This window comes from Epinephelus fuscoguttatus, linkage group LG19, assembly GCF_011397635.1.
Source record: "Epinephelus fuscoguttatus linkage group LG19, E.fuscoguttatus.final_Chr_v1".
In the NCBI taxonomy this organism is placed as follows: domain Eukaryota; kingdom Metazoa; phylum Chordata; class Actinopteri; order Perciformes; family Serranidae; genus Epinephelus; species Epinephelus fuscoguttatus.
In genome coordinates, this window is record NC_064770.1 from 34051806 (window position 1) to 34075838 (window position 24033).

Sequence of the window (24033 nt, forward strand, 5' to 3'; positions counted from 1 at the left end):
GACGGTGAAATGTCCGTTTATGAAAATAGCCGGCCACGTGTAAACAAGACCCCCTCTTACTCGTTTGCTCCATCCTAGTGTTCCCCTCCACACCCTTGCTGTCAGCCAATCCCCATTTCCCTCCTTTTGCTTGTATCCACCTCCTCCAGCTGTGTCTAGTTTTTTGTGTATATATACCTGTGCGTTTCCCTTTGTTCTTTGTCAGTTTGTCTATGGTCATCCCTGTGTTCTTGATGTCGTCCATGCTCCATATCATGTCTTGGTTTTTCAGGTTTATTTTTTGTTCCGCTTTCATTTGGCCTTTGTTACCTGCTGTATCTGGTTGTTAACCGGCCTGGTAGTCTGCATTTGGGTCCTTCCTGAACCGATACGTGACAGAAATTACTCTCAATACAGCGTGCACTTAAACTGATATTTAATTTTTTAGGTGGCTAAAATACGTTTTGTTGCTGACCCCTCCACAGCAGTAGATTGCTTAGCTTCCATGTTGGACTCCAGCCTGCTTCTCCAAACTGGGGGCGTCAGCCGACATGGACTGATGAAATATAGATGTAATATTCTGTCTATGGATAAGTACCTCATACAGCCCCACTTAATAAGAACCTAACTGTCCCTTTAAGGAAATGATCTAAGTATTTCTTCTACCACTGGTCAGGACAGAAAATGTGCTCATATAAGCACTATTTTTTCTCCATTTTGCACAAACTAAACTCTTTAACGATGTAATGTAACACTTTTTACTTGAATATGTTTGGCAAAATGCATTCGGGATAAAAGTTGTATATTATAATCTCACTATGTTTATTATATTATGTATAGTAGCAAGAAAGTTTCCAAAGTTTAGCTGGCTCAAAGTTGAAGACTCGAGTTAAAATCTAAATCTGTGGAACCAAAGCTCATAACATGAACCTCTGTTATGACTGTAAAGATATAAATTACCATTGAAGGTAACAGCACTTTCATGATGATTAGCATTCATCAATATTAATATAGAAATCTCTGATACGTACAACTCCACACACTATCAAGAGAGGAGACCTTGACGAATCAGGAAATGTAAATAACCTGGGTGCTGTTGAAGATGTTAAGTGGTGGTGTAAATGATAAAAAAAACAAAATCACACCTTTAATTATTAAGAAACTGTGCAAATAGGTTTTTATTTAAAATACACATTGAGTCATTAAAGACAACAGGGCTGATCTGAGGCAAGCAGTCAGTATTGTGAATACAGATAAATAAACAGGGTGTCAATTTGATCCGAGACCAGATAAGTGAATTTCACATTAACTGTCAAGCACCTTCAGGTTACTGTGGTTACAAACACCTACACGTTTTAAAACTGGTTCACCTTCTCCATGTACTCCTCTTGTCATCTGGCAGCAAGAGTTCAGAAAGTAAAAGCGCAGAGCACACATCTGTTAATGAATGCTGCTCTGTGCTTTAAAGGGACAGTTCACCCCAAAATCAAAAATACAGAACTGTAAACTTTTTGTCGTGACCACCACAGAAGGCCCGACTATAAAATAATCCGATTGGACAATGGGGAAAAAGAGATGACGGAGGGCGCTTATCCACTCTGTGGTGAAGTTTTTTTTCAACTCAAGGAGTTCAGAGTGCTCCGCCAACAACACCAAGTGCCTAGAGCGCAGAAACGCCAGGTCCTCCACAACGCAAAAACCACAAGCAAAAAACTTTATTCTCATTAAAAACAACAACAAAATTCAACTCCAGCTGCTAAAACACCTTTTGTGTGATCGGGGCTTTACTCAAGATCATCCACAGACTGTGTTGTGAGCAGTTTCATGAAGGACCTACTCTCTTTCTAACGATTACACCCATTAACTGTATCACCATGCAGAAGGAAGCGGGCATACACTGCTAGCTCACCTAGCACCACTGAGCTAGCTAACATGACAGCTCAGCCGAGAAGGATGCCATCAATGTTTACATCTCACGCTGTCACAAGCACGAGCCTCTCCTCCATGAGAAGATACATGCTTTACGTGCAGTGAGGTTGGTGGGTGAAGTTTAGGAGAAAGGAAATAGTTCCCACATGATACTGCTCAAGGTCTGTGGATTATCTTGAGTGACCAGGTCATGATTTCTGGAAAGAGACAATCTAGACTGATAAATAGAACTACATGTTAAGAGGAAAAATGTGTATTTTTGAATTTGGGGTGAACTGTCCCTTTAATGGAAAAGTTTCACATTTTGGGGAATACACTGACCCCAAAATGACTCCTACTTTTCCTCCCAGGGGCCAGAAAACAGGCATTCATCTTGAAGAAGCACACTGCAGATCAGAAGAGCCCTCATTTCTATTGATCTTAGTCACAAATTGTCTTGGACACGCACCCTTTTTATAACAGAGGTATCATTGTGCAGCACAGCTGTGTCTGGGAAATATAATTTCTGGCTTCCTTAGTCATTTACATGACTTTGGTCTTGTGATCGAAGTTGTTTTTACCCCTTGGAACTGTCATCAAAATGTGACTTTACAGGAAGGACAAGTTCTCGGTTATATTCCGATAATACCAGAAGAAGAGATCCACCCCCTGCGAAGAGGTACTTACGATCTGAGTTGCTTCATGTTTGAAAAATTAAATCTGACTTCACACTTTGAAGTCAGACTTCATAAGCTTCACATTGTCTTAGAGCAGCGGTCACCGCTGGGGACAGGTGACTCGGGTGTGTCCTGCCACGTGGCAGATGCCGCAGGTACGAGCTTTCTTAGCAGCTGGAGGTCTGTTAGCATCTGGCAGGATCTTCTTTCCCCTCCTCCCTCCATCTCCACCACCGTTAAATCCACCACCAAACCCACCTGACACTGAAAACACAGGTCAAACACAACATGAAGCGGTTACAGGTCACTGCAGGAAAAGCAGCAGCAGATTTCTCTGTGTACACTGGGACTGACAGCGCCGTGTCAGCCTGGTAAGTGGATGCCTCAAGGTCTCAGTGGAAGTGTTTGTGAGTCGTGACAGCTTTTCTTTATCAGTGAGTTCAGATTAAGGTGAGGCTGATCTCTCCCGCTTTCTTTCTGGTGTTTGATCTCAGTGTACATCTTCTCTGTTTTGCTCGTATGAAGATGTTTTAAATAAACACAGTGTGTTTCACAAAGACTCCAGGCTCGTGGTGTAAATTATTTGACAGCCAGATTAATGCAGTGAGACGTTTAACTGTGAGGAATCAAATGCAATGCACTGCAAATATCTCTCTGTGATGTATTGTATATGTGAATGTATTAACGGATGTTTTCCCCCTTCGAAATGACACACAGTCTGCTCGTGATGCAAGAGAAAGAGAAAGTAAAGTGACTAAGTGTAATGGTATGAGTACCACAGACTGAAACCAAAACAGATGGATTTTCCCAAAAGTCCCCACTTGGTCAGCAGGTAAAAGTAAAGTACCACAACTCTAATTGTTTGCTTTGAAAGACAAATATTTAACTTTACGCAACAAAGGTTTTCAGTGATCCATCTGTAATACAGTCAGAACAAGACCCCCGCCGCTGACAGAAACTAAAGACGGTTGTTCCACTGTTCTCCATTTCTGCTCCTGGGGACAGAAACTGCAAAGAACTTTGGCACCTCTATTGATACCATTAGGTAACTAGGGATAGCTACCAGAAACTCACGGGGAAAACAAAAGCACGACTGTATCCTCTTCCTATTTTGGGTGCCGCACTTCTTTTGTGCCGAAATACGAGCCTTCATTTTCCCGGGTTGTAAGAATTGCACAGTGAAAGCGAGGCTTATAGGGAAACAGTCTAAACACTGATGCTGGGTTTACATTAGCTGGCATGTGCAGACTTTTTCGCCGGTATCACGTGGAGTTATCTCGGTGGGAAACATTCATTCATTCATTCATTCATCTTCTAACCGCTTCATCCTCTTGAGGGTCGCGGGGGGGCTGGAGCCAGACTATCGCAGGGCTGACACATAGAGACAAACAACCATTCACACTCACATTCACACCTACGGACACTTTAGAGTTATCAATTAACCTGCATGTCTTTGGACTGTGGGAGGAAACCGGAGTGCCCGGAGGAAACCCACGCTGACACGGGGAGAACATGCAAACTCCGCACAGAAGGGCTCCCACGCCCGGGATCGAACCGGCAACCCTCTTGCTGTGAGGCGAGAGTGCTAACCACCACACCACCGTGCCGCCCCGGTGGGAAACATGCCAAATAAATAAATAAATTCCTTAATAGCATATTAAATAGCCTAATATTTTGTGACCTATAAAATATGTTGCAAGACAACTTAAATATAAACTTATACTATGCAGACTAGTTTTTAGGATTTAAGTTGTGCACGGATCTAATTATCCAACAAAGCTGTACAGAGTGTGTCCCTGCCTCTTCAGAGCACACGCCACATTCATAGCAGTCACAGTTTTCTCTTGACATGCTGAAATAGTTAGGTGGCGGTGTCATGGAAGACCTTAAACACACCACAGGTCTCCTCATAGAGCAGAGTGGAGATGTGACGCTTGGCACAGTGAGTCATTTTCCTCTTTGCCTCTGCCACTAAACATGCGATGAGTCACTCTGTTTAATAAGCCGCTTCTTTATTTAGCCTAGCTTATTTTCAAGTTATTTAATTTGAAGTGTTGTATTACCATTTAAATGAAGGCTGTTGTATTACCATGTAAAACATACCTGCAGTAGTTGTTCTATATGGCCAGAGTTATGGAATATTAGCAGCCACAATCGCCGTCAAAATAAAAGTCCAGTGTAAACCCTGCGCTGATGGTGTTATTATTCTATAGCTGTTACACTGTGCAATCAACGGTTATTTTATAGTAGGTTAAAGCCAAAAAAGTTACATACTGAGGTTTAGCTGATATGATGTGATGGCAAGCACTGAACACAAAGTACAGCTGTTTGAAATTTCTTTAGTTTTGCAGGAATTAGGAATGTGCGTTTTAAGCAAAAATACTAGTCGATATTCACAGAGAGTTTTTCAGCCATTCTTGGAAGAATTCCTGTTTGTTTTGTGTTACTACCAGGCACCATCTTGACTTTTTAAAAATAATTTAATGACTATAAAATAATGCAGAAATAGTGAAATCATGACCCATCCCTAGCAGGAATTTAGTTATAAACCAAAAAAAAGTTTGGAAAAATCTGATGCTAGCTCTAGCTGAGAGTTAGGGGATCACCAGAGTTATTTCATTTCATCCTTAGTGGGGAATGGATGTCTGTACCAAAACTCATGGCAATCTATCCGACAGATCTCTATCAAATAGAGATGTTTTAGTCTGGACTAAAGTGGTGGACCGCCTGACGGATATTGCCATCCTTAAACCTGATTTATATCAGAGCACTTGACACTTCTGATGAGTTTTTCTCAAAAGAAATGACGTATTTTCGATAGCAAAAATTGTTGCTCGACACTTTGTATTGCAGCTTGCAAATAAGTTCGAAAATAGCCGCTCACTGTCATTGGTTTAGTTTCACTCACTGTTTGATGTTCCAGGTGCTTTGCTTGGTTTTAGAGTTGACTGATTTGCAGGATGTGTGGAAGGTTGCAAGATGACACTAACTGACTGATTTGACTGTCACGTTCAAAAGAATGAAAACAAAATCCCCAAATAAACATTCCCCAAATAAACAGGCCTTTACAAAAACAAAGTTCAAATCAATGGGGTATTAAACGACTTCATTAAACAATAAAATACTAAAACTAACCAAATAGGCAGCAGCAAAAGACTGTAACCCCACTCACTTCAGCACACCTGCCTTTAATTAAAGCTCCCGTGATGCCAGGTCAGGTGGTGCATTAGAGTGACTCAAAAAATAATAGGAACACTTCCCTTTCATGTCACGCAACTAGAGAATTTTGCAATGTCGTGGACACTGTCATATTTAGTTAAGCAGTGTGATTGGGTCACATATTCACCCTGTCGCTCCCTTGTGTTTGGTTCAATGGACACACTGACCACCTCATTGTCTTGTGCCCCAGTTGTCTTCTCAGTAGAAGCAACTTTCAAATCTCCTCCTCCTCAAACACACTGACTTCATCAAATCCTTCCAATATCAAAATGTAAAAGAAGCACAAATATAGATACAAAACAAACAGCCGTTGAAAGGATGGATATATACCGATGCGGCTGACATGTAACTAACCAAGCCCGCTAGAGGATAGCGTCTAGTTACCATGGAGACGACTGAAACCTTTCGCTGAAGCATAAATTGAGAACACTGCACAGCTCTTTAATTTCTGTCGAGCGAGCGCCCCTTCATAAATCAGGCTTTAGGCTCAATGGATTGTCATTTCGAGCCTCAGCTTAATAAGGGTAGAGCGTGTGTGTGTGTGTGTGTGTGTGTGTGCCTCACCTGGTGGAGGTGCGTTCTCATCAGCCCATTGGAAGAAGCCACACTGCTGTTCTCTTGGTTTCCCACATGCGTGGAACATCCGGCCCTTGTTTGGACCGTCCTTCTGCACCGTGCGCGTCACCGCTGCCTCGTTACAGTTACACATTATCTGTCCTCCTGCACCACCCTGCAGCCCCCTTCCTCCTCCAGGGTGGTTACTGACCCCCAGAGAGGGCCTCGATGGTGCAGGCAGTGGAGGCCCTCGACTCTGTGGCGCCCCCTGCTGACTTGGCTGATCTGCCCACAGAAAAAAGTTGCAGTTCCCAGCGTTGCACTTGTAGAACTGGCGACCTTGGTTGGGGCCGTCTTTGCGCACAGTGAGGAGGAGCGCATCCTGACCACAATTACACACAATGACATCACCGTTGGTGTCTACACTGGATCCACCACCACCACCTGCTGGAGGGCGAGGCTGTGGAGTCCAGGAGGGGACAGGAGGAAGAGAAGGGCGAGGATTTGAACGTGGGGCTCTGGGTGGCTCTGGTCTGGGGGGCCTTGGAGCTGGTGGATGAGGATCATCTCCACCTCCTCCTCCTCCTCCTCCTCCTCCTCCTCCACCCATCCCACCTCCTCCGCCTCCCCCACCTCCTCCTGCTCTGAGGTACTTCAGGTCCAGCACCTCTCTGAGCGTCTCATCACATCCACCGATGCAGCCAACAAACTCTAAAGGCATCATGGGAGGGATGCTGCCCCTGCGGAACTTGAACTTCAACCTGAAGAATGCAGCACACACAGGAGACAAATGTTTAAGAAGTCAAACTCAGTATACACACAGTGTGATGGAGCCGAGCCAACAGCAACAGAAAATAAAGAACTGTGCTGCGCTGGTCCAAATCCACCAGGTATTACAGGGCTTCGTTATTTGTATGTAAATTTAACTGAAACAGTTTGTAAGCTTTAAATATGGATGAAAATACGCAGAGGTTTGGATGTGGCTGAGTTTGAGAGAGGACAGACATTTTAAAGATTTTAAGATGAAACTGGTGTCAAAGCAATGAAAAGTTTAGTCCTCATTGACTGTGTGGAGAGTTTTGAGGAGAATGTAACCAGTTTTAAGACAGTAATCGATCATTACTTCATCTCTATAAATAGAAATGTGCTTATGTATGCAGAGTCTGTAAGCAACAGTACAAGATTGTGGTATCAGAAGTGTTCGGGTTTCCATTTGTAGTCTGAGTAATATTGATCAATCACATCTGAGTGTGTGTGGAGCAGTGTTAGAGTCGTCACTCAAAAAAGTATTGTACATTACTCCTTACTTTAAAAGAAAGAAATGCATTACATTAGTTAAAAACTCCCTGTGGAGAGTCATTTTTTACACTTCCTGTTACATTACTTTTGTGTTAGTCCGCAGCATTGCCTTAGACGCATTGTTACGTAATTACAAGATAACAATAATAAATATTAAACCTTACTTCTGCCCACACATCAGCAAAAAAACATGGCTCAGGAGAATCCAGACAGCACTGCAACAGGCTGCAACTGCCTCAAAATAAAACTATATTAATATATAAAACAATATAAAAGATGTCAGCCTTCCTGACAGCACCAGATGATTACAAGTTTAATCAAACTCACTGGAGTCGCTTGCATTAGTCCAGCTTATTTGACGTTTATCACTAAAGCAGTGGTTACACCTCATCAGGAGGAGTCTATCAAACAATGATTAATTTTATTCTATTTTACTCAACCTATATTTAACCAGGTAAGTCCCGTTGAGATCAACAACCAAGACAGCAGCACACAAAAAGTTACAGCCAAACAACCACACAATAAGAAACATAAGACATACAGTAACGTGTAGAAATATTAGATCACCTACGCACAATTACAAGACCCAATCAACTCATTCATCCTTGTACTTACAAGAGCTTTAACATCAGGCAGAGACCAGTTCACGTAGCTTCAACTCTTTTTGAAGGTTATTATAAGTAAGAGGAGCAGAGCAGATAAAAGCTTTCTTTCCCAGCTCAGTCCGTGCACTAAGAACAGACGACAAAACTCAGACTGTAGCTACAATCAGATTTCTGTTCAAAGTACAAATGTATGAAGGAAGTTTACCCAGTATGGCTACGAAAGGTCAAAGATGGCCAACCAGCCCTGGAATAATAGTTTGATTAGTTACCATAATATGATTACTGAATTTAGAACAGTAAGGCTTACATTACTGCGATACCAACAAATGTAATGAGATTACAGTAATGCCTTCCAACACTGGTGTGGAGAGGCACGTTGGCTGAAGTGCATTCTGCATTCACAGTGAGATATCTGCTTACAGAGATCAGCCAAAATGACCTGAGCACAGAAGAGGAAGTCTTGGCTCCGATATCCGGAGATCCACTTCGGATGGATCTCCCAAAATCCCCCAAGGGTCATCATCATCAGGCGATAGCAGGTGGGTGTGCAACAGTAATTTGAATAATAAAGTAAGTGGCTTTGGCGACTGGTGAGACTGCCGCATTAAGAAATATACCCCGTTTACACCTGGTATTAAAATGTGTTTCGGTGATCCGAACACAAGTGGACAGCTGGGACACATTGCTGTTCACGCCTGTGTCTACCATGCGTCTCCAGCTGACCGCTCGATCAGATTTCATTACTGCCTATGTCTCGTATGCTAGGAGGTCACAGGGCCCTGCTCAGTTATCACATCCATACTCTAGCTGGCTGCTTGCTAACACAGCCGCTAATAACGTTAGCGGTTGTGTCAATACAGGTGGAGATATCAGCAGAATTCAACATGTCTGCAAAATAATGGACAGTGACGCAACACTTCGACCAACTTGTTAAATGGGAAAGTGATAGAGCATTAGTGCAGTGTCACAAAAACAACCACCACTTCCTGTATTGATGATGCAGCCCCTGTCTGGGATGCATCAGGACAGATGTGCCCCACACCATCCTGGCGAGGGGTATGAGTGATCAGATCACAATGCATCTTGGTGCCCTTCTTGTATTTAGAACTGTGCACCTGTGATCAGATCACCCAGGATGCATCAGTACCAGGTACAAACGGGCTCACAGTTTATTACTGCATACGTCCGCTGTTCACAGCATCTGAAGTTATCCAACACGCTGACACTGCTGGGAGAAAAGAAAAAAACTGTGATATTGTTTTAGAGTAAGTGCTGTAGTTCAACTTTGAGCTCTGTACCAGATTGGTTGCTATGGAAACAGATGCTGGTGTGGAGCACTTTGGCTCGATGCTCGCGAGCGTGCCCTATATTTGGACTGAGCCGAGGCACGTGCTCAAAGGGTTAACGCCCACTGTGTAAACAAGAAATTTGACAAGTTTTCTGCACTGCCGAAGTCACTGAGAGCCTCATCTGTGTTTGTTGTTGTGTTTGCACAACAAGCTGCGCCTACGTACACTTCTCATTAATCTGAGAAATGAAAGCTGTGTGTTCAAGGCAGCACAGGGTCCTTGGAGTGGAAGTAAAATAGCGTGTTTAATTCAATGTTCAATACGTGTAGATGCTGTGGGTGTGAACTGTGCTGAGAGGAAGTTAAGACAAAGTATTTATAACAGAGTGCCGCAGTAAAACCAAACCAGCAGAGCAGCAATGTTGAAACCGAATTTAAAGACCAGCGATGAAAAAGGGGAAACTAGTGAGGGGCAACTATATAGGAATATAATATTCAAATATTCTGGTTGTTTTCTGCTTTAAAACTTTCATAAATAAACTCTGTCTTTCATTTCTGTTTTTGCTTAAAGGGGTTCTTCAGCAATTTAGTATTGCATTTCCATTTTATATATTTAACAGGGACCAAACCGGTAAAAACTGCAATGCAACAGATGTTATGCATATACTGTATGGGTTCTGGCTGAAACTAATATGCAGCCCCTGCCACCCCCAGCTGGACTTTTAAATCTAGGTTAAAACAAACAAGTAAGAACATAAAGTTGTGAGACTTGTGTGAGATATATAAAATATACTACGTGCCCTATCTTAGAACTAGCACAAAGTGGTGCACAGTATCATTGCTAGTTTCAAACCGATGCAGCTGTTACTTTCACTGCCAGTGCCCATGTTGTGCAAATAGCACCCATCTGTGTGCCCGTGGATGTGTAGGTCTTACAATGAGGTACAACACATCACTAACAAGGAAAATATCAATTGTATTCTCTGAAATGTGAACGTAGCACAACCTGCTTAAATGCCCGGTGATAATTTCCACAGTGACATTGCTGCTCCTCGTGCATCACTCTCAGCAGGAGACCACCCGCTTCTTCAATTATCTGCCATGTAAACAGCAGTGCATCAGGTGCAGGCACCTATAATTGGATGGACCCGCACTTGTATAGAGCCTTTCTAGTTTTCCGACCACTCAAAGTGCTTTTTACACTACGAGTCACATTCACACACTGGTGGCCGAGGCTACCATACAAGGTGCCACCTGCTAGGGAGTTGTTTCAACACACACTCACACACTGATGGAGCAGCCATGGGAGCAATTTGGGGTTCAGTATCTTGCTCAAGGATACTTCCACATGCAGACTGATCTTCCGAGCCACAGCTACACCCCATGATTAAGGGACTAATTAAACATGCTCATTATGCTAACGTGCTGATGTAAAGCAGGTGTAATGTTTACCATGTTCACCATCTTAGTTTAGCATGCTAACACTTGCTAGTTAGCACTGAATACAAAGTATAGCTGAGGCTGATGATGGTGACATCATCAGGGTTATTCTATCAAACTTTAAAAAGCTCCATCCTTCGTCACACAAAACATTACACAGCTGTTTTCACAGACTGAGTTGCACTCCTGACAATGAGTAAATCGAACTTCATATGTAAAATCTGTGAGTATCCAAATTACTTTTATATAATATCAAAATCTGAAACATTATATCGTACACTCTACATATGTAGAACTGAATGAGCAACATCCAAATTTGCTCATCTAATGTTTCACAATTCACATGCAAAATATCTGAGTACAAAATAATACGCAAAGCAGGTAGGAAGATGGGAACTGAAGAAGTTCTGAAAGTCTGAACTCATCAGGATCATAAACTATTTGCATGGTTTCCTGTGATCCAGCTCTGTGAAATGAAATTAAACACGGTCCAGTATAAAATGAATACTTACATGTGAACAGGGTGCGGCTGACAGGTGGGACAGATACTGTCATCTCTGTTGACCTCCAGCACCATGTCGGGGAACCACACTGCCGTCTTACAGGCTGGGTAGCCCGTGCAGGACAGGTACTTACTGCAGGACCACAGGAAGAGTTAGAGAGGAAGAAAAAGGAGGATAATGACTGTCTGTGATCTTCTTCTCATTTATTTAAGTAATTTTTTGTATGACGATCAACTTGCAAAGCCTTGAAACAAGCTTGGTTTATGTAATCAATCACAGTGACTATTTACTCAGCTTTGTATTTTATGAAACTTATATTATGTGCTTACAGGAACTCTTTTCGCAGCAGTTAAGACCTTTTCATGATCATTTTAATCACATTTAAGACTGTTCCTTGACAAATCATCTTTTTCTTATTCAAGTATTGAAGGCAAGTATAAAAATTCATGTAGTCCCTTGCAGATATAGGTTTTATGTAGGAATATGTTTATTAGAGAGAATTAGCTTAATCAAGATTTTATCAACAAGTAAGTGCAAGTAAAAAGTAAAAGTTTAAAGATTCCTAACATCAGAAATGTGGACTTTGACGCAGAGGAGCTTTTGACTGAAAGAAATTAAAGATGGATAAATGAAATAAGATCAAGTATTTGTGGCAATTAAGACCTCACAAATTCAAAGTTGAGACTACTTAGTGACATTTAAGGCCTCTCTTTAAGGGGGGGACATATTCCCCTCAGCATTTAGAACATGTGTATTTGTCCCCCCAATAAAAACATTAAGTAGCAAAGCAGTTATTTAGTCATAAGTCAAGACATATATCACAAATTGATGCAGAGAGCTGTTCGTTTTGAGCGGACATCAATGTGTTTTGGTGTGTATTCAAAAGCAAGTTTGGTTGTATTGAAAAGGTTATAAAATGCCATAAATTTAACTTGTTAATAGCCGTAGACTCCCTGTTCAGACTTTAAAGGTACTTGCACACACCCTGTAAAAGTTGTGAGCTTTTGAGCCGTGTTGTTACATTTAGCAAACATGGATGTCTAAGAATAACAGCGTGAATCTGATAGATTAAAGTCAAAAAGCTGCTGTTGTAGCAGCAACATTAACACTGCATTCATGTGCCATTAACAAAATTTCAAGTCTCTGCTAAATGAGATCATGACACACTACCAAAGTAAAGAATCAAACTAAGATCTGCAGTTAATGTGATAAAATATGCAGAACCATTGGCATGATCTCTTAAAGTGTGAGAAGTGAATGAGAGCATCGGTGCCACCTTTTGAGACGGGGGAGGAGGCGAGCATTCAGTAAATTCAGAATGAAGTATTTATGGGCACCATCTTCGTTTTCTTGTGATGATACATTTTTAAACTTTGCCTTGTGTCTCGTCTCACCTGTTTCCCTCCCTCTTCTTCTTCAGCACCATGTCCCGCCCACAGTGAGGGCACTTCCTGACAGGCAGCGGGATCTCCATGTCCTGCTGCTCTGCTTCAGTGATCTCATGAGCTGCACCCAGATATGGCGACAGGGCTTCATCCAACCTGGGACAACGACAGAAAAATTACTTCTTACCAGAGTAACAACAGCCAGCATCCTACAATGACTACAGGACAGGTGTTAGTAATCCATCATTGTAAAATATGGCACCGTTCTGTTCACTTGGGTGCAGACGGTGCATCAGAAATATACAACTCTATGCTGAGGTAAACTTTTACTAACTTCTTTGCCTTCCTGACGGACTCAATGAAGACGGTTTTATATTTCTGGATTTGGTTCTGCAGCACGCTCCGTTTGTCCTTCCTGCCCTCTGACACCAGCTTGAGGTCAGCCTCCAATTCAGCACGGAGGTTCGGTTTGGACATCTCGTAGCCCATGGAGTTGTAGCCTAAACAAACACACACACATTTGATAACAAACACATTTGAGTGACAGAGACAACGACATAAAGGAGCCTATCAACATCGCTATGTATTAAAACCTACTGTGTGTGTGTGTGTGTGTGTGTGTGTGTGTGTGTGTGTGTGTGTGTGCATACCTTCCACCAGTCCCATGCCAAGCTCTCCAGGCAGAAACCTCTGGTCAGCTGTCAGGCCCACGTACATGCGACTCTTGATGGTCTCAATGTGTTCTGCGTGAGTTGCATCCGTGCCTGTAATACACACAGTTTGTACACAGAACAGTTAAACCATTTAAAACATTTAAAGACTAAAGTCTGACACCCTTTCACATGTAAAGACAATGCGAGTTTTTAGTCACAGACTTTACGGTTCTGCAAAGACTAGGGATCTCCAACTAGATTTCTTCTGAGATTATTTTCCATCCTGCTCCTGGTTGGAAAAATTACGCAAAACTGGCTTTAAAAAATATGACATATTAACGATTAAGTGTCTGCAAAAACACGTGACTCTAGATTCACAAGATAAAAGTCATCATATGTCGACAGTATTCTTGTCAATTTGGCATCAATATAATCCATAAAGATAAACTGTATTTGTGAACAAACTTTACATTTTGCATTTATTGCCTCAACCTGCTACCAGCCTGCGTTGGACAGCTGCAATATTTTAGTTGGAGGAGACCGTGGGAATGAGCGGCAAACTGTTTTTTTCACTCCACAACTCTACCAGTTTGTCCTCCTTTTCCACAGTACAAGAGAACCAAGACTTGTTCATGTTCTTGCACCTCCCTGGAGTCCCCTCCATGATTACTGTCTACCTGGTTTACTGCTTCTTGTTTGGTGCTGAGAGAGCAGCCATAGGTTGATGACGATGTTCAAGTCATTGCACTTCAGTATTTGCACGAGCCAAGACTGAAGACTTACAATAATTTTAAACATGTTTGATTTTGTCCGAACATCAAGATGAGAAAAGGGCTGAGTTTTATGATCACCTTACATAAAATGATCTAGATCACAGGAGCATGCTGCAACTCTGGCAAAAAACTGTGGTGATTTTATTCCTACATCGGAAATTTGTTTGCATCAGGGAAATCACTTGAAAAGTCGTTAGTGTAAGGTTTACAAAAGTTGCTGCTTACGTTAAGTTTGCTCAAGGTAAGTGTTTACGTGCTCTAACTGAAAAACTACTATAAACCTAAATGTAGTGTAAACAGGTCACCAAACACCCCGACACACACACAAAAAAACTGTGCGTACGGGCTGAGTGATGACGACATGAGATGATAGAAATGTATCAAGGTATAGGGATGTTTCTACAGTTTTCACTGAGGTAAATTTTCTTTACTTCTGGTTGTATTTGGCTGCAGACTCATGTGGTTGTGCGTGTCTGCACTGTACCGATGCCATGCTTCTCCATCAGTGATATGAGGTCGGCTTCAGTGAGTAGCTGCGGAGGACTCGTCTGTCCATCCACCATCTCAATAGCAGAGGGCTGGAACTGGGAGCCTTGCTCATACACTGGAATCACCTGCCACACAGATACAAAGCATGTTTACTGGAAATGGAGCAAGAGACGGCAGGCGACTGGAACCACAAACAACACGCTCTGAATGTTCTCTGAGTTTATTTAGTTTAGAAGATGAGACCAACAATTATTTGACATTCATAGTCTGTTATTTACACACACACACACACACACACACACACACCATACCTTGGTGCTCCACCTGTCATACGGGTAAACTTCCAAGTAGTTCCTTGCAATGATCATGAGTCCCGAGGTGGAGAAGTTTTCCTTGGCGATGTCTATGTCCACCACAGTCTCCTGCCCTACGGCATCCTGGGATACACACGCCAGGAAGTGCCGCACAATGAACTCATACACACGTCCTTCATTGCCCTGGACAAAGAGGAAGCAGAAGCAATCCGTGAAATCTTTGGGCCAATTGTTCCCATCACATTGTTGATAATAAAAGAAACAGTTGAGGGGTCGGACACAGGCACTGGTGGCTGTATTTTATGAGGATTGTTTATTATAGGGGTGCTAAGAGAGTCTATACCTCGGTACCAAGTTGATGCCAAACTGATAGGACAGCTGTCAGCAAAAAAGGGGGATAAAGAGTCAGGACGACATGCAGCAAAGAACCATGGTTTGGAACCTAGCCTGCAGCCACTGCAGCAAGAACAAGGCATTTGGATATGGGGCACCTGCTCTACCAGATGAGCTAAAGGGAGCCAAAACAGTCACATCTTGATATGTACAAGTGCTGAACAACTACACAAGTGGAGGCGACATATGTTAATCTACTGTAAGGCTATATATTATTATATATTTTAATGCCAACAAAATCTCATGAACCCACACAGAGTAGTACTTTGCGTCCGAGGCAGCTCATCAGGAATTAATCATAAAATTTAACTTTAATGTTCCTAATAAAGGAGTTTAAGTGTAAGTATATGAGATTTATTTTTTCTGTAGTATTGAAACGGGTATCCAGAATCATGGAATTTCACTTGTTTTGGTATTGACTACTTAATAAACAATATGGTGACATGCCTATTTTATTATGATTCAAAAAAGAACATTTTGGTAGGAAAAATTAGTACATTTTTTTAGTTATCGTCTCGTTAAAATGTCGTCCCCAGGGGGAAAAATTGAGGGTAAAAAAAAGGGAACATCTGAACAACTGAGCTCCAGTTTTTCCAGATTTACCTGGAGCGCATTGGAGAACTTGGTGGGATGTATCGGGGGATGGGCTTGGTCAGATTTCTTGCCCTGTCTTGGATTTGGACCCCCAGGCTGGTCGAGCACCCTCTGAGCGAACGTCCCCCACACTGGGCTGTGTGTCTGCTGCTCCACCAGGGGGCTGAGAGCCAGGTTTGCGGGGAAAATGTTTGTCTCTGTGCGGGGGTAGCTGATATACCTGAGCAGAAAAAAAAAACAAGAAAAAAAACAAAAACAAAACAAAAAAAAAACATGCAGTCACACAGACAGACCAGGAGGGAACAGGTAATGTGACACTGCATGTAAACTCATCTATTAAAGAAAGACACCACCCTGCCAGATGGTGTCTTTCCATGTATAAAAATAGGCATGACTTTGAGGAGCTTTACCGACCTGGTAAACAATAAATACATTTGACATTACAAAGCCTTCAATGAAGTGGCTGCAAGCCAGATATCTGACTGAAACACGTTCAAATAAAATATCAAATAAACACTGTTGGATGATAAACTGAACAGGGCATTCAGCATATGGCCGAACCAAGACACAACTCTGCAGTATGAATGTACATCACCAAACGTGCACTCACCCTTGGGTATAGAGTTTTTCTGCAATTTTCATGGTCTCTTTGGCGTTTATTCTGAGCTTACGAGATGCAAGTTTCTCCAGTTCCTGTCAGTCATTTAAAAGTAGAAGATTGTTCAGACAGAGTGGGACAAAGCAGCAAGGGGGTATTAATACAAGGACAATGAAGCGGACAAACACGACTCTCTCTCAAGTGCTGAGTGTGTGTGTGTGTGTCTGTTTGACTTTGTATTCTTACCACAGTGTCCAAAGGCAGCGGTCTCCACTTGCTCTTGGGTTTGCTGGTTACTGAGGTGACTGTTGCTATGGGATCCTGGATATGAGTGAAAAGGATATTCTTGTGTGTACATTTCTACATGTGGCTTTTAGTACGCTTCTTTTTTTTCCCCGGCAGGTCGACAACAACACGTTCAAATTTACTGCTGTGTCCTCATCATGTAATAACTGAAGGTCGAGGAGAGGTTACACATGTGGGCACTTAGACCACAGAGTGGACACACATACACACACAAACAAATAAACAAACGCACACAGGTGCCTTTCTACGCAGGTTACATCACCTATCAGCGTATTTTAGCTTTTACATGAATCACTCAGACGCAATTTATGTGTTGCCATGCTTCTGCTGTGTTTTAGTATTAATACATTTTGCATCTGTTATGCAACAGCAAAAAAAAAAAAATCTTTTTTTGGCATTTTGCCTGTGTGACAGCAACAAGTTGGGATACAGACAGGAAACACAGGAAAGAGAGCTGACATGTTGAACCCTGGTGATGTTGCAAGCCATGTTGTATCTCTGACCCATTAGGCCACTGGACGCCCTGACCTCACACCCATTTTTGCGATGCAGGAACATCATTGCAAAAGCTGTTTAAAGGGATCATTTCACACTGCAAATGACCCTTTAAATCAGTCATTCACCCCTTGTTACACTGAATCTGGGAAGTTATAAGGGTCAACAGCAAAACTATATCACAGCATCCAATTACAAACTGTCACAAAACTTGTGCAGTGTAATCCAAGTCTCATTTATCCAGCTGTATGCCCAGTACGTCCCAAACAGACAGCCCTTACTGTCAGGGAACTAAAGCCGTTATATTTAGGGCTGCTCCCAACTAAGAATGTTCTTAGTCTTCCAATAGTCATCATTTAGGGCCATTAGTCAACTAGTCACCTGCATGTTTATGACATTAATTTAATTATTTAATGATATATTTTGGTGGTTTGAGTTGAAGGTGTGAGAAAGAATAGTATCAGTAACATTGTTAACACTGTGCTACATTACAGAGAAATACAAAACCGTACTAATGAACCTTCATTAATATAGGCCAATATTTTATCTCCAAGTGCACGTCACACACTGAGCGAGCCGCCTGTTAATGACGCTGTGGGCTAATGGGCATGTAGCTGCTTCCATGTTTCAGATGATACGTCATGTTTGTAGTCGACCAATGAAGATGAGTTTACATATCACCTTGGGTTCGTCCTTCACCTTCTCAAAATGATCCCACACTTTGGATTTCCTGCCCGACATGTTATTAACTAGCCTGTGGAATAACCGCAGGTACCAGCCCTGGAAATTAACCTGACTGCTGTCTGACTGCTGAGCGTGGACACTTCCTGTGTCTGTCCTTTCAAATTACATTCACACATGGTCAAGTCATATAGGTTTTAAATTATTTTGACAAGGCGCAGCTCCTAATAGAGTTTCACATTTGTTTTTTTTCTGCAACTAAATGACCAATGAAATCTTGCCGACCAATGACCTTTCCGGTTGACGACCATTTGGTCAACTAATGGGGGCAACCCTAGTTATATTCATCTATGTTCTCTAAACCTTTAAAGTCACACAATAACACAAACAAACTCACTGATCGAGGCAGCAGCTCCTGTGTTCAGTGAGGTAAAATTACTGTTTTGTCAATGAAATCCAACTTTGTATAGAGAATAGAGCGATTTTGATTCTTCATTCACGATGGAGGCATGCAAAAAAAAGTTTTCTTTATGAATTCAAAGTTACACGGGATGCACAACTGTTATACAAATGATAACTTGATCATATCTTCCCATAAAATATAAAAAAAAATCAATACATTTTGAATATGTAAAGATACATGTGATACAATTGCTTGCACTTCTCTTTGTTTGTTTATTCAATAATGTGTGTTAACACAACTTTTCATAATAATTAACAAAGATTTTACTGAAGAAACTGAGTTATTACTCAAGAGACCAAACTAAACAAGTAACCCAAAGACTAAAAGCGTAAGGGTGTCAACGTTATATTCACAAACATAAACTAGTAACAACGAACGTAACAAAACAAATCAATAACATGATATAAAACAGGCGCTTACCTCCATGCAGATCTGGTAGAGCACCAAGCAAGCTGTGTGGTTGAAGAGACGGTTTCTTTTCCAACTGAACTCTACAGTGTCCTCCTCCACTTCGTGCAGCACTGAGACAAAGACAGACACAAAGAACAGAAGGCATGAAGAGGAGTGAGTATCAGCTGAGAACTTGAACACAACTGATCTACGTGTCTGTGCACAGATGAGTTTGTACCTTTGATCTTGTAGAAAGTCTCGGGTATGAATGCCTGGATGGCTTTGAAGCGCTCCACCACGAAGCCCAGAGTGGGAAACTGACAGCTGCCGTACGAGATCAGCTGATTGGCCAGAGACTCTGGAAAGATCTTCTGCAGGCGAAGCGTCTGGAATCGAGTGAATGACGCACCTGCAGGAGATGAGTACAGGAGAGAGGATGGGGTCATATTAAAGCTTGAGTGTGGGACTTTTGTCTCCCCCTTCTGGCAGTGAGAGTAATTACATAAACTCTGTTGACGAGTGTGAGCTTCCTGCTGTCAGTCGCTTTCATTTTGTTAACTTAATCCTTTCTGAGTTTTTTTTTAACTGAAGAGTTAAGAGTCTTGAACGTTTCTTAGGATTTTCCGCAACAGCTGCTGCTCTGTCACTGCGCTCTCTCCCCCATTCCCGCCCCCTGTAGCTCTGGCTGGTGCGCCTGCTCGGTAAAGTCACTTCAAAATACAGAGCTTTCCCTGGTGGCGGTAGGCTAAATCAGCATTGTATGAACTTGTTTGTCGAGGGCTTGAATGTAACTGACTTCTGTTCATATGTTTTTAAAGTGTTGTATGATTGGTGAAGTGACATTTAATCAAGGTCACCAAATTGTGATTGTGCTGTCATCAGTTGAGCCATTTAATAATACTAAAAGAATCTAATCCCCCGCATTAGTGTGTCACTATGTATCATTAAGTACGGTTTAAGAGTGCTTTCTTACCTATCCGCAGGTCCAGCTCCTGACGGACATCCACAGCATCGCTGATGTTAGCATCCGGCTCCGTCAGAGTCTCACAAGCTCTCCGAATGGAGTTGGGGGTGATCTCAGAAAACTTTGCCCGAAAGACTTGTAAATTGGGCTTCACTAAAAACAACACACACACACTATAATCAGGAGCCATTTTTGGACAAACACACACAAAACGTGCCAATTTTAGTCCTCATTTTGAACAGATTAAACAAGTGAGACATAACATATTAAGTGGCAATAGTGGGTGGATTTTAGGACAGAGGTAGACTAGCTGTTTCCCTCTGCTTCCAGTCTATATGTTACGCTAAGCTAAGCTAACTGTATTCTGGCTCCAGCTTTGTATTTACTGTACAGACATCAGAGTGGTATCAATCTTCTCATCTAACTTTGTGAAGCAGGCCTATGCATTTTCCCCAAAATGTTAAAAAGGCTTTCACATACATGCTCACTTGTCCTGCAGTCACACAACAAATACAAAAACAACACACACATATAACCATCATACCTGCTTTGCAGACATCTATGATTTCAAAGCCGATGTTTTCTCCCTCTCTGTCACAATCAGTCCAGATGATTAAGGCCTGGCACTGTCTCGCCTCTTTCTCTAGTGTCCTCTGGAGACAGAGAGGGGAAAAAAAGAAATCATAGTAAAGAAGAGTGAGAGAATCTGTCACGTCTATATCTACTATCCATAATCATCACTATTTCTTCTCAATAAAACTGTGACCTCCTAATAAAGAGAGAGAGGAAAAGGCAGAAAAAGTACATCGTCTGCTGCCAACTTGTGCAAGTTATTGGAGCAAAAACACAAAAAACAAACTGGCGGAGAGTTGTTAGTAAATCTTGGTCCAAACACAAATCAAACATCAAACATCACAGTAACACACATAATGTGGCTCCAGAACGAGTGACAGATGCCATAGCTTAATTTAAATACAAAAAATATCTGTTTTTGTGTATTAGTGTGGCTCCTGGGAGGACAGCAGCATATAAGCATACCTTAATTTGTATCATGTTGTCTGGACAGTACTTCTCTACCTCAGCATCAAATAACAGCACTGGGTTACAACTGTGCCTTTGGAGAGAAGAGGAACAAATACATTCAGCTGATTTGACACATAATGTGATGCTGAATATATATATATATATATATATATATATATATATATATATATAAAAGCTATTTCAACTTACCATTTCTGGAACGGTGCTTTAAACTCCAGACCCAGTAAATGACCTGATACTGACGTCATTGTTACCGTCACATTCTGGAGCGAGATGGAGACATAATGAGAAAATGTGAAACACAAAAAAAGACACACAGGTACATGTGTAATTATTTCACGGTATCCACTGACCTGACCAAAGAGATGATATTCATATTCATAGATTTTATTAAACTTCGACATCCCCTCCCTCTGGAATGGAAAAGAAGACAATCAGTGTTGGAGCAATTTGATGTTTCAATGTCATGAGTTACTTTGTCACTGGACTAGCCAGAAACAGACAATCCCATTTTGTTAATTTACCCATAAACTGCTTAATTTAGTAATAAAAAGTTGCTTTATCATAATACCAATCAATAATTACTGGAGCCCGACTGATATTATCGATCAGCCGATTTTATCAGCCGATATTTGCCTCTCACAGATATATTGGTATTGGCGTATATGTTGTCTGTTATGTCTAGATATGAAAAGTTTTCTTTTTTTTTAACAAAACATAATCCAGAAAAAGGTGCTACGAGTAATTTATAATTATTAAATTCCCAATGAAGTTTACAGTTTTGGTGCAAGTTGTGAATAGCTGACTTTGGGTCTTGTATTCCAGTCTCTCGTGTGTCCCTCCATTTTATGCTGTCCGTTGTAATGCAAATCTATTGATACATACATGAGTATTTAATACACCTACGTTTTGTCTTGTTAACGTGTTTTTGTTTGTGTTCTCCTACATATGAGCGCTTATCATTTCAAAACTGTTTCCTGTAAAATTAAATGAGTGCTGAAACTGTAGTATGATGTGTGTGATTTCATCTTTAGCCCAATAAAAACACTTGGGGGAAAAAAAAATCGGTTATGATGTCCAACTAACGGTCGACAACCCAACGATATTCAGTAAACCCTCATAGAAGACTGAGACAACCAGCAATTGTTCACATTTAAGAGGCGGGAACCAGTGAATTATTGCTTTAAAAATATCTAACCAGGTGATTAATTGACAAATCGCTTGAGTTGGGGTGAGGGTGTTTGGGGAGCATGTGACTTTGAACACCAGTGGTTTCTTTATAAGATCAATGTTATATTAGGCTAAAATCCTGGTGTCTAACAATGGATTCACTATAACAAATCATTAGTAAAAGTGATCCTGCAATCCAGTGTGAGGTGTGCCACAACCTGGAAAGATTCACTCACTATGAGGAAACAAACTGATCCCTGAACAGTAACATCATCTGACTAAGGGCTGGAATTAATGATTACTTTTTATTGATCAATTTCTGTAACATTATAGTCTGACAATAGTGAGAAATGACCATTACAAGTTCCCAGAGCCCAGGCAGGTATGCTCATATTGCTTGTTTTGTCTGAGCAACAGCCTAAAGCCAAAAGATATTCAAGTTTTATGTAATTTCTAAAAGTAGAAAGCAGAGTTAGAAATTCATTTTTGTCTACCTGTCACTGTGGCTGGTGGATTTCAAAATCTAGCAGCCATTTAATAGACTCAATCAGTTATCTTTGGGTGTGTTTGAGGTGAATGAGGCACATCTAGCAGCCACTTGCATATTTATCAGCATTTGACTGCTGGCTGGTGCTAATTTCCAACCCTGTTTAGCAGTGCTGCTTGAAAGAAGACTTAAATGATCGATTATTAAAATTAATGCCGAGTCATTGTGACTAACCCTCCTGGACCTGCCGCTGGACATGATCTCTGAGATGCCTTTAGCCGCATCGTTCTTCTCGGCCACACAGAGGACCCGTTTGATCTGAGCCCGGCCCCGGATCATGTCTGCCTGCTGCGGTGTGTCCGGACACCGCTCCCTCTGCGCAGCACAAAACCACCTCCGCTGGACCCCGAGCCGCTGTAGTCCCGATCGAAGCAAAGATCTCCCGAGGAGGTGCACTAGCATGCCTGGCTGCTCTCACACGAAGCAGCCGGTCCTCCAGGCAGCCTCACCGCTAACGTTAACGTACTGTCTCCCCACTGGGTTAGCATGTTAGCTAACGTAGCTAGCTGAAGCCATGTACAAAACTTTGACAAAGTGTTTAAAAAGTGGTCACCGCTTTTACAATATGCGCTCCCGGTGAATTAAAAAGAGAGAAGATGACAAAAATAATCCAAGTCCATCAAAAATTGCCGACTGAAAACTTAAAAAGAGGCAGCGTCGACCTCTGGGAGTCAGGCTGTTAGCTCTGTTTACAAATTACGCGCTCGCCTGTCAAATATTGCCGTAAACAAGGTCGTAAAACTGTCGTAAATCCAGGAACCAACAAAAACGTCTGAATAAAATAGGACTGTAATAATAATAATACAGTAAGTACCTTCAGATTGACTTTCGTTTACATGCGCTGCGTATAAGTATGAATATTATGTTTTTTTATAATAACAATTGTTGAGTAAATGTCCTTGTGATATTATATTAACGTTAAACAGGAAATCCACCCTAAATCTGAATTTTTTTTCCTACTATTTCAACATCGGACATTATATCCTCCGTATTTTTCCAGGGAATTTGGAGTTTTAGCAGCCTTGGGTGAGTTTAAATTCAACATTTTAAATCGTGCACATTTTGTTTATAATTTAATACATTACATTTTAGACTCAACACGTTTTCTTTTCAGCCAAATAAATATATATGGCTAAATGATTCAGTACTACTTACAAAAATTTAACACATGGACCTTAAAACAGTATTTGCAAATACCTCTCAAACGTCAGTTTCAAAGCATGTCTTCAATTATCTAAAACAAATATTGAACTAATAACAAGCATATACTAGCATTACTCCTTGCAACATGGTAGGAAACA

The 24033-nt window shown here is 41.5% G+C and overlaps 1 protein-coding gene across 1 annotated transcript; it reads right to left on the reverse strand.

Annotated features, from left to right (window-relative positions):
- Positions 1 to 1149: 1149 nt before the first annotated feature.
- top3a (DNA topoisomerase III alpha) lies at positions 1150 to 23574 on the reverse strand. Its single transcript, XM_049561783.1, has 20 exons — positions 22907 to 23574; positions 21369 to 21428; positions 21205 to 21278; positions 21010 to 21085; positions 20516 to 20624; positions 19981 to 20124; positions 19246 to 19416; positions 19038 to 19138; positions 16919 to 16993; positions 16685 to 16767; positions 16084 to 16294; positions 15085 to 15270; positions 14769 to 14898; positions 13509 to 13622; positions 13193 to 13358; positions 12868 to 13014; positions 11483 to 11605; positions 6972 to 7099; positions 6348 to 6923; positions 1150 to 2828 (listed from the first exon to the last, which is right to left on the reverse strand). The coding sequence occupies exons 1-20, from the start codon at positions 23132 to 23134 to the stop codon at positions 2665 to 2667; spliced, it is 3066 nt and encodes a 1021-aa protein (XP_049417740.1). The 5' UTR covers positions 23135 to 23574; the 3' UTR covers positions 1150 to 2664.
- Between the last annotated feature and the right edge of the window lie 459 nt (positions 23575 to 24033).